The following is a 14,958-nucleotide window of genomic DNA, read 5'->3' on the forward strand; positions in this document are numbered from 1 at the left end:
TAGGTGACACCATGGGTAGTGATCGGTGTTCTCCAGACACTAATTCTGATGGAGAGTCACCATTTCCTGTGGATGCATGGATCACTGCTGGCCTGCTGGGAACAGGGGGCTGTTATAGGCAGTTGTGGGGTCAGTGCAGGGATGAATGAGGCCGGGTCTCAGCCCTCAGAGGGTCACAACCTCCCCCCCCCCCCCCCCCCACCCCGCGATGCATACACTTAGGGCAAATAAGATAGGCCAAGAAAAGACTGAAGTTTGAGGCTTTGAAAACAATGTTTTGCTAAAAGGACAGCACTGTCACCGTGAGATGTGGTGGTGCTCCACCCCCCGGACCGCTCCCTGCACCCACGCCCTCCACAGTGCCCTGTCCTGACCTGACAGCTCGCTCCCCTCCAAGTGTGCCCCAGAGCTGATGGGAGGCCAGCTAACCCCCGGCTTCTGCCTTTCTTACCTTGGAAGCCATATACCAGTGAAAAAGCGCTGCCACCTGGAGGCCACCATGATGAGCAGAAGCCCTGGACACCCCGGTGAGGGGGAACCGCTGAAACCAAGCACCCCGCGCACCCCAGTGGATGCCTCCACCAGCGTAAGGGAAGTGGGGACGAGCCGACTGGGGGGACTCGGTCCTCCAGCCCCGGTTGATCTGCCTGTTGCCACGTCGGACTCCCCACCCACCCACCCCCAGAGCATCCAATGTGATGGGAGCGTGGAAAAGTTTGGTCACGGTTGGGGAAGATCCCGTAACACTGTGCGCGTGTCTTCTGTAGTGTGCAGGAGGGACTCTGCCACTGAAAGGACTTGACATTTTGCAGTTCTTTTCCTCTTGTGCCAGAGAGCGTTATATATTTTGGGATCCCGCTGATAGAGCTGTGGCTTCCTCAGAATAAGGCGACGGTAGCCAGGAGGCCAGATTCCCGGACCCGGGGCTCACTAGTGTTTTCTGTTGTTTGGGGTAATTCAGTGCCCTTTATATATATATACATAAGCATGACTAGGTGTGTAGCAGAGTGTTAAGAATGGAATTAAGGTGTTGATTTCAGAGCTGAGTACAGCACATCCCGTCTTCTCAGGAATCTAACACGAAAGGCGATGTGCTAAGTGTCACATGGGAAAGCAGCAGCAGGAAAGTGTAGGCTCTGGGTGCTGCCAGGCGCCCGCCGCACGGCCCTGTGGGCGCAGGAGACAGCAAGCCGAGAGCTTCATTCCCGCAAGTTCCTTCTTGCCTCTGGGTCAAGTTCTGCCATTGTTAAGAGAGGGAAGAGTCAAGCAGTGACCAAAATACAGAGAAAAAATGAAACCACCCAGATTGCATCTACATTTTAAACCTAAAATTAAATCCGGACTCTTGACCATGGCCTCTAAGGCTCACTGGACGCCCGTCTTTTTACCCCTTCTCACTTCCTAGCCCAGACTCGCTCTGCTCCCCCCCAGGCTCCCAGCTCCTTGTTCTCAGAAGCTCCTTCGAATTCAAGGGCTTTGCACTTGCTGTTCACATTGCAGAAAGTTCTCTGTCCCCACATCCTTGCACAGGACACCCCGTCCATGTAACCATCGTAGGCCAGCCCGCTGTGTACACCAGGCACTCGGGAGATGCTTTTGTCCGGCTCTGTGGATGCTCACTGGCAGGTAGTAGATGTGAGGTCCTGCGTGTAAGTTGTTTGTCACCCGCTGCTGCTGCTAAAACCTGCACCTCGGCATGGGCGGGCTCATCACCTCCTGAGGTTTCCACCCGGCGCCTAGAACAAGCCCGCCACTTCACCAGTGTAGTAGTAGTGACAGCGCTGAGGGCAGACGCTGGCCTAACTGCATGTGTTGGTGACTCTCAGTATTTAAAAAAAAACCCCGAGGTGAAGCGGTGGTGTTGTCGTTGCTCCTGGATGAGGGAGCCGCTGAGCAGACCTCGTCGGCGGCTGCCAAGTCCGCCCCCATCTGCCCTGTGAGCACGTAGAGGTGGGTATGAGTGTTGAGTTCCTGCACAGAAGACCTTGAGCAAAGCATCAGCTCCTCTAGTTCTGTGGCTTTTAGGGCTTCCAGATCTGGTGTGAGCCCGCCCCAGAGAGGCAGATGCTCGAGTCTAGTTTCTCCCGGCAGCTACCTGTACTTTGCGCCGTGTGTGGTTGGTGTTGGCCTTGGACTTCAGCGTTAACTTGCATTCTGTCCAGCTTTCTTCTGGTGTTAAGGGCAAGAATGATGTCCGTTCTTTCCAGCTCTTCATCTGAGCTGAAATGGGTAGTTCTTGGGACATGGTAGTTTCGAGAAACTGCACAAAGTCGTAGAATGGCAGAAGTCAAAAGCAGGAAAGTGGAGAAGCCAGAGAGGTGGGCATGAGCTGGGTCAGGACGGGCTCTTCTCTTTTTTTATATTTTTATTTATTTCTAGGAGAGAGAGAGAGAGAGACAGCGTGAGCAGGGGAGGGTCAGAGAGAGAGGGAGATATAGGCTCCAGGCTCTGAGCTGGCTGTCAGCACAGAGCCCGATGCGGGGCTTGAACCCACGAACCTCGAGATCATGACCCAAGCGATAGTCGGACGCTTAACCGACTAAGCCATCCAGGTGCCCCATAGGACGGGCTCTTCTCAACAGTGTTGGGGGATTTCGGGACCTCGTTCAGAAGATTGTTGGGCGTTGAGTTTTAATCAGAATGTACCAAAGTGACCTTTGTGTGAAGAGCACTGTGCTGATTGATGATGTCGAGGCCGATACAGACAGAGGCTTCTGTAGCAGGTGAGCTGGGCCATGATGATGGCCTCGGCTGAGAGTTTGTGGTGTGTCTGCAGAAAAATGGACAGGTATAAGAGACCCTGAGGCAGTGAAATTGTTGTGGTGTAATTAATCCGTTGAGCTTTTATTAAATGTTCTCTCTGCACAAGTGTTGGAGCAGTGAGCACAAAAGGTCTCCTTGCTGCCCTCATGGAAGTTTCTGGCTTGAGTCGGGGCGCTGACGGCAGGGCTGTTTACCGGGCTGAGGAGCTCTGGAAGATAACATTTGAAGCCATGTTGGCAGAGGTTACAAGTTCAGTTTTAGCGTGGAGTTGGAGGTCAACAAAACATCCCCTTGTTGGACTAACCAACTTTTTGATGAGCACCCAATTAAGGGAACCTTTTAATGGAGACAGTGACATGCGCTTGAGGCTTAGTTGTTTATGAAATGACAGCTTATGTGTAATTGTTCCCCAAGGAGCAGTGTCATGTCACAAATATAGTTTTAGTCAATTAAAGCTAGTTCAGAAAAGCATTTGGTCTTTACCAACAAAGAACATAATTACAGGATCTTACACATTGTGCAGTGAGACTCAAACCTACTTACTCTGTTGGTTTATCCTCTTTGTAATCATTTGCAAAGTTTCCTGTAACAGTTATAAAATTTGTAATATAATATAGGTCTATAATAATTGGCATCTGGAAAAATATTGATCTTGGAAATAATACTTTCACCTTTTTTTCAAATCTGTGGACAAATGGAATTATTAATAAAAATGAAAGTTAAAATATATTAAGTTTTCATTTACAAATCTGGTTATCAGAAAACAAATCCTGACTTAGGTTAAGGAAAGACTATTTGAAAGCATTATTGGGGCACCTGGGTGGCTCAGTCGGTTAAGTGTCCGACGTTGGCTCAGGCCATGATCTCACAGTTCATGGATTCAGGTCCTGCATCTGGCTCCGTGCTGACAGCTGGGAGCCTGGAGCCTGCTTTGGGTTCTATGTCTCCCTCTCTCTGCCTCTCCCCTGCTTGTTCTCTCTTTCTCTCTCAATAGTAAATATTTAAAAAATGGAAGTATTATTATGGGGCACCTGGGTGGCTTATTCGGTTGAGTGTCCCATTGGCTTAGGTCATGCTGTCGCAGGTCATGAGTTCGAGCCCCCTATCAGGCTTGATGCTGTCAGTGCAGAGCCTGCTTCAGATCCTCTGTCTCCCCCTCTCTCCCCCTCCCCCACTCATGATCTCTCTCTCTCTCTCTCTCTCTCAAAAAATAAACATTAAAAAAATATTATTAAAAGGACAGGGAGGGGACCTGTGATAGCAGGGGCTCCGAGCCTCCTGAGATCTGTCAGCGACCTAGCAGTCACACAGCACGAGGGGAGCCGGGCCCGAGGCCGGGAAGGGGTGTCCCAGCATGATGATGGGACAGTAGGGCAGAGGATGGTCGCCCTGCGGCTGGCGCCTGGACCGGGGGAAGGGGGGCTGCGAGGGTTGTGTGCTGGCCCAGGCTGCCTGCGGGCCCCACCCAGGCGCCTGAGCAGAGAGCTTCCGCGAAGTTTGGTCAGGTCAGGGTAGAGGACGTTTTCTGGGGGTTCAGCGGGGACAGGCAGGCCGGCCAGCCTTTTGTGAGGCAAAGAATGGGGAGGCAGAGGCTCTGCGTCTGGCCTTCTCTTAGGTGAACAGCAGTCACCCACAGGCCTTACCTAAGCCACCTGAGGAGGAGGAATGCTCTGCAGTGAGCCACTCCCAGGGATGGGGAAGGGCCCGCGGCTGTCCTCCCGCCATCGTTTTTCAGGAGCAGGGGCTGCGTAAATTCAGCTCCTCCCGGGCTGGGCACTTAGCTGATGTGCTTTCATCTTCATGATGACCCTTCGGTGTCAAAGCCTCCATGCGGGCAAACATGGTGACACTGGGGACTGGAGAGGCTCAGGGAGTGCCGTGGCCACACTGCCGTAAGAGGGCACCCGCTCCCTCCAAAGGCCGTGGCCCAGGAGCCCCAGCGCATCCTGGAACTCGGGGCGCTCGAGACAGCCATGCTGATCAACTCAGGGACCTTTCATGTTGTCGGAAGAACACAAGACGCTTTCGCAGCCCACGCATCACTTAGGCCTTTTCTTGTGGGAGGTAACGACCTGGGCTGGCTTACGGTTGGGTTGGGCTGGGTTGGGTTTGTTGGAGTGCGTTACAGTTCCTTAGAGAATCCTCGGAGGAACCGAGTGTGGAATCCGCAAGAGGGAGCAACGAGGGCTTTAAGCCCAAGAAACAGAGGGACTGAAGTCAGGGGCTCCCCTCCCCAGCGATGTTTCTCAGTAGGGGCACGATCGCCATTTTACACAGGACAATTCTGCGTTGTGAAGGGCAGTCCCCTCTGTTTCTGATGTGTGATGGTATAGGCTTTTGCCCACTAAGTGCCAGTACTGACCTACAGTCTTGGTGACAAGCAAACAAACATGCTGAATATTTCCAGATTCCCCTGGGAAGCTGATGCAATCTGGGGTGGAGAGCCCGACCAGGGAACCGTGCATGTAGCCGTTGTTGTGAGTCAGCATGAAGGATCTGAGGGTCCACACTCTGGGGTCTGAGCCACAGCCTGGGCACAGCCCGGCTGCTTCAGGGTGCACTGCATCTGGAGGACAGTCAGTTTGCAGTGACCGGGGGGTATTGGTCATGTAATATTATGTACGTCTTTAATGGTTGAATTCATCAATTTCTTACCTACCCATTTGGCATAGGATGTGCACTGTCTCTTGGTTGCCCTATTAGGTGATTTTTTATACATTTCTGTACTTAATTCATAGGACTGGCACCCCTGGTGGGTCATATGGTCCCTGTGATGTGGATAAAGTCCTGCACTCATGAGGGGGACTTGACCTGGGACACACACAATGGCTGCACAACACATGCTTGACCCGAGAAGTTGGTGAAAATCTTCCGATTGCCAAAACACTCATTTATGTACTTTTTTGAAGAAAAGACTAATAGCAGTTAAGTGGAGAAAGAAACTGCTAAAGGCATATGTAATCATAAAAATTTTCCTCCGTATGTAGAGTCCTGTGTTTTTATATTTTATAAGTGACCTTGAATAAATCCTACCGTTCTGTGGACTTCAGTTTTCTCAGTATAAAATTAGATGTTTGGACTGGATGATTTTTAAAGCCTCTTAGTTTTTATTAATGGGGAAATATTTAACTACTAAAGACGTGATGTAAATATGGCTGTTTGACCACAGATTTATTCTCATGCCATCCTTGACGCCCGCCAAAATGCATATAAATGAAGTAAAAGGGCACAAATCCTCAAAGACAAGAATGGAAGGGCCAGGCAACAATAGGCCAGTGATGGGAGTGAAATTTCAGTGGCTGCAAAATAAATGGATAAATGGTAATGACTTAGGAGAGCAGAGAAAGCAGAATCCAAGCTCACGGGGGAAGAGAAAGTGTCCCAGAAATATGGTCATTAGTGTGGGGACACCTTGAGAAGGTGCCAGTTACTGAGAAGGTGGATTTATGGGCAGAACTGAAGAAGAGGAGACTTGGTTCAAAGCCTGTCTGAGACATGGTTAGGGGCACTTGGGGGGCTCAGTCGGGTTGGGCATCTGATTCTCGATTTCGGCTCAGGTCATGATCCCAGGGCTATGGGATTGAGCCTCACATCGGGCTCCGTGCTGAGGTAGAGCTTGCTTGAGATGCTCTCTTTCTCTCTCCTTCTGCCCCTCTTCCCTGCTCACGCACACTCCCTCTTTCTCTTAAAAACAAAACAAAACAAAACAAAACACAAGTGGTTAGACCACTGGGTGCTTGTCCTAGCTTATAAAGCCAGATATCTGCCTTCCTAACCTACAGCAGACTAGAGATTTCCTGAAGGGGTTGAATAAAGAAACTGGGCTCTAAGACCTAGATGGATACGGCTGAGGGCTAGAGATGCCACACTGAAAATGAGGGCATTATTTCCCTTAAATAAAAGTGTGCATACCTAACAGTGGGAATCCCAGCAGCCAGGTGCTTCCTGGGAGATCAGGGAATCCCAGGACTTCCAGGTAATGTTTTTGAGCCTCAACCTTAAGTTTTTAAGAGCAGGCAGCAGGGGGATTACCGATTACCGGTCACTTGAGCAAAGCCAATAATGTGGAAAGAGACCAGTTAGCAAAACATGAATCTGTTGGAAGAAGCTCCAGGTTGAGGGTGTGGGGCACTGCCATTAATGCCCTCCGAAAGATAAGAATTTCTATCACTTCCATGAAGTATTTTTTAAATGCTGTAAGAAAGAACAAATATAAGAAAATACTATTAGTAGTTACACATTTGATAGCAGAAATGAAAAAATCAATAGATATGTAGGAAATGTGCTTAAATCTCCCAGAAAGTAAAACTGAGAGAGAGAGAGAGAAGGTGAAAGAGAAAGAGGAAGAATAAGAGAGAAATTTAGAGTTCCAAACCAGCAGATCCCAACAGCCAAATAAGAATTTCCAGAAAGATAAAGCAGAGAAAATGGAGAACTAAGAGACAAAGAAGGGATTGGTGGGTGGAGACGCTGATTTTTTTCCTCGTATTATTTAATATTTTTAAAATATTTTTATTTTTTCTGTTTTTAAAAAAGTAACTATTTTTTAAATAGTTTCTATTTTTTAAAAAGTAACTGACTTTAAATTTTAAAAAACACATTTACACTTGAAGGTTAAAAATACTGTATTACTTTGAGTTTTCATTGAACCCCAATAAAATTAAAAGTGAGCAAGGAAAAAAAATACCATTTTGATTTTTTTTAAACCACACATTTTAAGAATATTACTTCACTGTCCATAGAGAAATTGAGGAAAAATTTTCTTTTAAAAACAGCAGCAGCACAGCAGTGGCTTAGATTGTGGATGAGAACTGATACCAAAGCAGTGGCTGCATAGGTTTGTAATCAGCAATCTTGCCAGAGAGAAAGTCTCTCTCTCTCCTGGTCGGTACGGCTGACTTTCTTTTGGGGAAAAAGGAATATTCATGACTTAATGATGTTCAGGCTTTTAAAACTTGTGTGAAATTCCTAATAATATCCTTTCATTCATGAAATACCCTTTTATTCAAGATATATTTATTGTCTGTTACACGCTAAGCGTTGTTATGATTTATTTCTGTGGACCCATTGAATCTTCCTGACGGCCTTACCAGGGTAGCTTCTGTTGTCATTCGCCATTCTCATTTTGCAGAGGAGGAATCCAAGGTGCAGAGAGATTAGGTAACCCAGTAACTAGCTGGGTTACTCAGCTGGCAAATGGAAAAGCCATGTCTTAAAACCATGGCAGTGTAGCCTCTTAATGAATTCATTTCTACTCTGCTGGTTAAATAAAGAACCCCTTAGAATCTAGACTAAATAATTTGTCAACATCTCCAGAGCTAGTTATTATAGAAGAGATACATGAGTTTTGTCATAAAGCTTTGTGAGCCACTGAACGCTTGAGACCTCATCTAGGCCAGTGCACTCCTGGTTGACTAACTAAGGCTTCGTTGCTGACCAGGTCGAAGGATCCAGATGCTCCATAATGATCAGCCTAGTGCACATTAACTCTTCCCTACCCACATCTTCATCCTAGCACCGTTCATGCGTGATGTGGAATGTGTACGTAAAGTGTCAGAATAACAACCTAAGAATTCTGGGAATTAGCTTAATTATATTTTGTTAAACCTAGCCGTCATTGAAATGATTGGTTTTTACTTTATAATTTTTAGCTCCATTTTATGGGGTTTGTGAAAAACATTACAGTGTGATACATATAGTAGGAACTTAAATATTTGGCATTAAAGTGGTAATGCGTGGTATACATACCGTGTTTCCTGACGTTCCAGATTAATAAATTACTTTCAGATATGAATGTTACAAATTTGGTTTGTTTGTTTTTTCCTAGTTCAACTTTGTGGGGAAACTCTTGGGGCCCCGTGGCAATTCTCTGAAGCGTTTACAAGAAGAAACCTTGACAAAAATGTCCATCCTTGGGAAAGGCTCCATGCGAGACAAGGCAAAGGTAACATTCATTGTTGACAATGGCTGCTTTTAGAGACAAGTTGTATAACGTACTTTTAGATTATCCCTTGTGGTAATAATACAAATTATATCAGAGCTAGCTAGGCTCTCAAATTAAATTATATGAAAATGCTGTACAAGGAGGTAAGTTTGTGATTTGGTCGAAAATTGAGTCACAGGGGCCAGTTTCAAACATGTAGTGTCTTATGTGTGTATCTGTAACCATGACATTCATCGTAAGATGGACTAGTTGTACCTGTGGTTTTAGTTGTAGAAACAACACCTGGCAGATAGCACAGTGAGGCCGAAGTTCCCACGAAAAAAAATCAAAGTTATCTGTGGTCTCAGGGCCACTGTTTGCATTTTAGATGAGTTCCTGGGGGCCTTTTTTTTTAAGCTTGTATGTCACATAGTCGAGTTTATAAAGTACAAACCTTTTATTGCTCTTTTTGCCCTTCATTTGATCCCCTGTATGTTTTATCAAGTTAAAGTCAATTTTGAATGTCTTAATCATGGCTTAGCATTCCAACACTCCGTTGTTCTTCTTGGATGTATTCACGCTAACTGCCTCCTTTTTTAATAGTTAAAGTGAACGGAGTTATTTTTATCGATCACTTTCTTACATATACCACCTCGTAAAGAAGCTTTCGCATTTCGTGACGTGCTGTCCCTGACATTGTTCTCTGTTATCATTTTGTTGTTGTTCCGTCATGGTGAAAAGGCTGATATCATTGGAAGCCAAATCCACATTTAGTGGTCACTTCCTATGAAAGGTTGGACGATGATTGTGTTAGACAAGAAAGTTATTCAGAAAAAATCCAGCCTCCTCACACAGAAGTCCATCGAAACAAAGGCTTGTGTAAGAAAAATTAGCTGTCATCTGTTGGTGGAATAGCTACTCTGAACCAGGCCCTCTGTGAGACATTTTACAGGCCTTACTCTGTGTTCTCCCTGTAAAAATGCTGGAAGTACATACTACTTTTCTTATTTTATGTGTAAAATACCCTGAGATTTAGGGAACCTGAGTATATTATCTGAGTTGATAAAGAAGCTTATTAAAGTATTTGGTTAAAGCATGGCTGTGTATCAGACTCATATGGGATGCTGTTAAGTATAAAGATTCCCAGACAGCCCCTTTAGGGTAAGAACCTCAGAATGAATTTTCAGGGGGTGTTCGAAATGATTCGAATGTGGGCCAGGCCAGGTTAACTACCCACTAAGCATTCCTGCCTCAAATCATGCTACTTTGACTCCCTGACTCCTCTGTTCTGGAAGAAATGGAACCATATATTGGTCAGTTGGTTAGAAATTCTGTGTATCTTACAGGAAAGCACCCAGTCCTTGCTGATACGTCAGTTAGGTCTTCAGTAAGGCCATCTGCTCATGAGGGACATGATATGACCAGTGATACCCAATGACATTGTACTGCTTAGTTTGTTTCCTGTTGGGGGAGTTTTTGGGTCAGAAGTAACATTTTATGCCTATGGTGGCAGTGATCAGGGCATCTGTGGATAGTTTTATAGGTAGAAAGGAAGCAGGGAAGGCAAGTCTTTTTTTTTTTTTTTTTAATGTTTTATGTATTTCTAAGAGAGAGAAAGAGAGCGTGAGCAGGGGAGGATCAGAGAGAGGGAGTCACAGACTGAAACAGGCTCCAGGCTCCGAGCTGGCAGCCAGCACAGAGCCCGACGCGGGGCTCAAACCCACAAACCGCGAGACCATGACCTAAGCAAAAGACGGACGCTTAACCGACTAAGCCACCCAGGCGCCCTGGCAACTCTTTAGTTAGATTGTATGTCCAAGTAATAGCAAGTGCCTGGCTATCCATTTAATGAGAAGGGGCCTAAATCCTGGCAGCTTGCTATTAGGGCTTGTGGGTTGGTGGTCTTTCCAGATTGTGGTGTCATTTTAAGGGCTGTCTCTGCTGTTGGCATAGTGGACACTCAGTAGGCAGTAGCTAGGAATCTTTTTGATGGGAGTCTGTGTTGTGAAGCAGTATCAGTCTCTCTCTCTGTCACCATAGACACCTTGCTGGAGTCCCTTGAGCAGCACTGAGGTGTGTGGGGAATGAGCGGTCCAACGCCTTTAGTCCCTTTGGCTCCCTGGTAACTGAGTGTCTGCTCTGCATCGCATGGGGCACTCCGTTCTCCTTTCCTAGACCACTTACCAAGCCTCCACGAATCTTCTCCTTTCTCTGTCCTCAACCACATGGGTCTGAGAATCAATATAGAGATTCTGTAAGCGGCTGATCATCTCCATTCCCTCAGGACACCCAGGAACTGGGGAAGTAGCATACATTTTGGGTTTACGGTCCATGAAGCCTGCTGTCAAGAGATGGGCTCAGAAGTCCTTTATCTCTTGACCCGGTGGGCCCCACTCTCTGCTCTCATCAGTGGCCTTCAGTCCAGCAGCATTTGCTCAGAGTCAGGTTTGTTAATCCTCAGGCTGCCGGGCCCCTCTTCTCAGTGTACAGTCCCTCTAGTAAAGTCCTCGGGTCCTTGGTGGGAAGACAAGGAGGGGGTGTTAGGTGCAAACAAGATGTTAGTTAGCACTTACCGTTAGCTTTCTTGTTCCTGTGTCCCTGGGGCAGGCCGGGATCCTAGGCCAGGAGGTGGTCCTGGGGACAGTCACAAAGCCTGAGGACTGTCATCTCCTTTCAAGGAAAGACATCAGCTCTTCAAAACTGGGTAGGAAGCGCTTCAGCAGACAGGCTCCCGCCAGTGCTGAAGGTTCAGTGGCACCTAACATCTAAATACTCAGGTTATTTGACTCCTCCCAGTTTGACTCCTCCCAGTGTCGCTGGCCCAGTTCCAGGCCTTCACTGTTCTCAGACGCTTTCCTAAATCCCGCGTGAGAGGTGGCGGGGCTGTGTGTGTCGTCCTTCTGTGCACCGGGTCCCACTCTGCCGCTGTCTGGGGGCTCTAGCAGCCTGGGCCCTGAGCAGTCACACCCTCCAGGCTACTGCTCGCTCATAAGGTCACTTCTAGAGTCTGTCACTTTCTTTTCAAAATTCTTCAATACAGCAAACAACCTGTTATCCCCCCCCCCCCCCCCCCCCCCCCCCCCCCCCCCCCCCCCCCCCCCCCCCCCCCCCCCCCCCCCCCCCCCCAGCTCATCCTGCTGCCTGCCGGCCTCTGCCACACACACAGGGCCATGGGTTATGCCTTCTGGGCACTTCGCCTTCCACAAGTGGTGATTTCTCTGTAGCCGGGACCTTGCTGCTGCCCCCTGCTGCCCTGCAGTCTGTCTCTTTGGCCTGAACTCTGGAGCATCGGCATCTGTTGACCCTCTCAGCCTGCAGAAATTCTCAGTTCATGCATAATGTGTGCTTCTAAAGAGATTTCCATTATTTAGCACTAAAATCTTGAAGCTCTTCAAAGTGGTCACTGTCTAAATTCTAATGAGACCATCACTCATTTTATTCTTGTATCTTCTACGTGGATGAAACGACGGACATAGCGGCCCCTGTGCGCTGTGGGCGTGGGGCCTCCAGTTTGTCCCGGACATGCCTGCTGTTTTGCCCTTTACCATCTGCATTATAGAATAATAGATAATTAACACTGTGTTCATTTTATGAGGGTTTATTAGGTACTGAGCATAATTCTGCAGCCTTTTTGTGTCCTTTTTTATTGTAACTCCATTATGTTGCTAATAACTCCTCATTACTATTCTAATAGCTCCTTTCTTACCACAACAATCCTAGGAGCCCTTGATACTATGCTGTTATTCCTCATTTAAAATCATCACTTCAGCACAGTAAAGTAACCTGCCCAAAGTTATACAGTAAGTGTTGGATTCGGGATTCGAATGCAGGACTCGAAATGAAGTCTGTGTTCTTCCCCAAACACCATGTGGCCCGTCCTTGTGAACCCGGGAAGAAGCTGGTAAAGCTCCTCGCCCTGTGGAGCTGTGTGATGGCGGGTTAGGACGAGAGAGCTTTGCTGTCCAGCTCACGTCTGGGGCGGCAATGGCACTGCTTCACTGTGAGCCACAGTTAGCGCCTCTCATTAGCATCATTAGTTTGATGCCATTGTAGCATAGGTAAGAAATGATTATTTCTGTTTATACTTCCAAAAATGAACTGTGGAACATACAATTCAGTTTTTCAAACTTTAGGCGTGAAAGGCAGAGCATCTGATGAGGTGATGGCGAGGGTACTGGTTAGAACGAATACCCTACCCGCTGTGCTGCGGCTGCCATGGCTGAGGTTGGGGCGTCTCTGACTCAGAACCCCGTGCCCTTCTCATGCTACATATGTAGATCTCGCCTTCCTTTGTAAGAAATCAAATTAGTTAAGTAACAGAAGTTGAAGTCTTCAGTGTGAGGTCAAGGGTGTTTGTGCCTCTTTGACCTGTTAGCTTGTGGGGGAATTAAAAGGTGTTGTTGCCAGGAGTTCTGGAGTTCTCTTTTGTAGGGGGCTGGTATTTTGGAGGTGCTGGCACGGTTCCCCGCATTTTGGAATCACTCTAGATGCGGGTACCTACTCATCTTAATCTGTCTGATTTGAGTGTTGGAGACAAAGACTTTTGAAACACCCAGATTCTGTCATTTGCCACTGTAATGAAGACTGCTTAGGAGGCCGTGGGCGAACGTCACCTGTCCCTCACGGGTCTGGGTCTTTTTTCTTCCTATTTTTTCTCTCTGAATTTCATTATGTAAACAAACAAACAAGGTTTTTTTTTTAATATTTATCATGATTATGTAAAATCACGTAATGAAATCTTTCATTTATTTTTTTTTTTCATTTTTATCCTCAGATATAGTGCCTGGCATGTAGAATTGGTTTTTCGAATGAATATGTGAATGAACAAATGAACATAGAAATGAGTACATAATGTTTTCATTCAAAACTAGTTGTTGAGTGCCTGCTGTATACCAAGTACTTTTCTAGACCAGGGGGATGAGCACCAAAGACAGTCATGGTGTTGGCTCCACTGTGATCACCGCCCATGAGGGAAATTAGAAAACAGTCAAGTTGGGGCGCCTGGGTGGCTTAGTTGGTTAAGCATCCAACTTTCGCTTAGGTCATGATCTCGCGGTTCGTGGGTTCGAGCCCCGCGTCGGGCTCTGTGCTGACTGCCAGCTCAGAGCCTGGAGCCTACTTCAGTCTGTGACTCCCTCTCTCTCTGACCCTCCCCTGCTCAAGCTGTCTCTCTCTCTCTCTCCTAGAAATAAATAAAACATTAAAAAAAAATTAAAAAAAAAAAAGAAAACAGTCAAGTAGAGGATAGGTTATTTCAGATATTTCGATGGTGGTCGTGCTTTGTGGCCGTGGCACAGGCCCCCAGCTTAACCAGCATAGAGGGGGCATAGGAGACTGGCCAGTCCGGCTGGGGGTCTGAGGGTACCTGGAGGGCATCAAGCTCGTAGGGGGGCGGGGGCAGGAGAAGACAGGGTAGCCCGAGCACGCAGCAGAGGTGTCCTAGGCAGAGGCAGGAGTAGGAAGCCTTCAGCGTTTTCATAAAAGGCGGGAAGAGCGGGATCCGATTCGCATTGTAAACCTCCATCCTTGGGCCAGCGCTGCTGCTGTTAAGGGAACCTTCTGTGACAGCCTCAGCCAGATGAGCTCAGCATAGTGTTTCTTTTCCTTTTCTTAGCAAGACACACTTGTAAACATGGTTTTCCTTTCTTCAGGAAGAAGAGTTGAGGAAAAGTGGAGAAGCAAAGTACTTCCACCTCAACGATGACCTGCACGTGCTCATCGAAGTGTTCGCTCCACCAGCAGAAGCATATGCCCGGATGGGACACGCACTGGAAGAAATCAAAAAGTTCCTCATTCCTGTTAGTATGGTTCACCTTGATAGTTCATTTGTACTTTGAAGTCCTTTCTTTTATTTCCATCCTTGAGAACTCTTAACCAGTAACAGTTGTTTGCATAGCACTTTGTTAAAAGTGGTCCTGTGAATTAGTTGGCATTTTCTTTCTTTATACATTAGGCGAGGGAGTTTTAAAGAGATGAGGTAGCACTGGGGACGCTACGCGGCCAGGAAGGGTGAAGAGTGTCCTTACCCGTCTGGGGGCTCCCACATCCTGAGCTGCTTCGCGACACTAAAATCACCTGCAGACCCGTCGTTCTCCCACACGGACGCCTTCGTGCCTTCCGCGCACCAAGCACTGTGTGTGGTGTTGGGCCAGCAGGCATCAGTAAAAGCCGTCCCCACCCTCGAGGGACACGTGGCATAGGAGAGGAGGGAAACGTGCGCCGAGGGTTTCAGTACAGCAAGGTACACGTAAGGACGGACCTGAGCGTCAGGA

The 14,958-nt window shown here is 47.4% G+C and overlaps 1 protein-coding gene across 4 annotated transcripts in view; it reads left to right on the top strand.

Moving 5' to 3' along the window:
* KHDRBS3 (KH RNA binding domain containing, signal transduction associated 3) overlaps nt 1-14,958 on the top strand; it is a 187,012-nt gene that overhangs the window by 77,008 nt on the left and 95,046 nt on the right. For all 4 annotated transcript variants that reach the window (XM_039240212.1, XM_039240213.1, XM_039240214.1 and 1 more), the window contains exons 3-4: nt 8,591-8,707; nt 14,338-14,484. In XM_039240212.1, the coding sequence (XP_039096143.1) occupies nt 8,591-8,707; nt 14,338-14,484 (264 nt within the window). The remainder of the gene's footprint in view (nt 1-8,590; nt 8,708-14,337; nt 14,485-14,958) is intronic.

Source organism: Hyaena hyaena, unplaced genomic scaffold, assembly GCF_003009895.1.
Source record: "Hyaena hyaena isolate Hyena2069 unplaced genomic scaffold, ASM300989v1 scaffold_169, whole genome shotgun sequence".
Classification (NCBI taxonomy): Eukaryota; Metazoa; Chordata; class Mammalia; order Carnivora; family Hyaenidae; genus Hyaena; species Hyaena hyaena.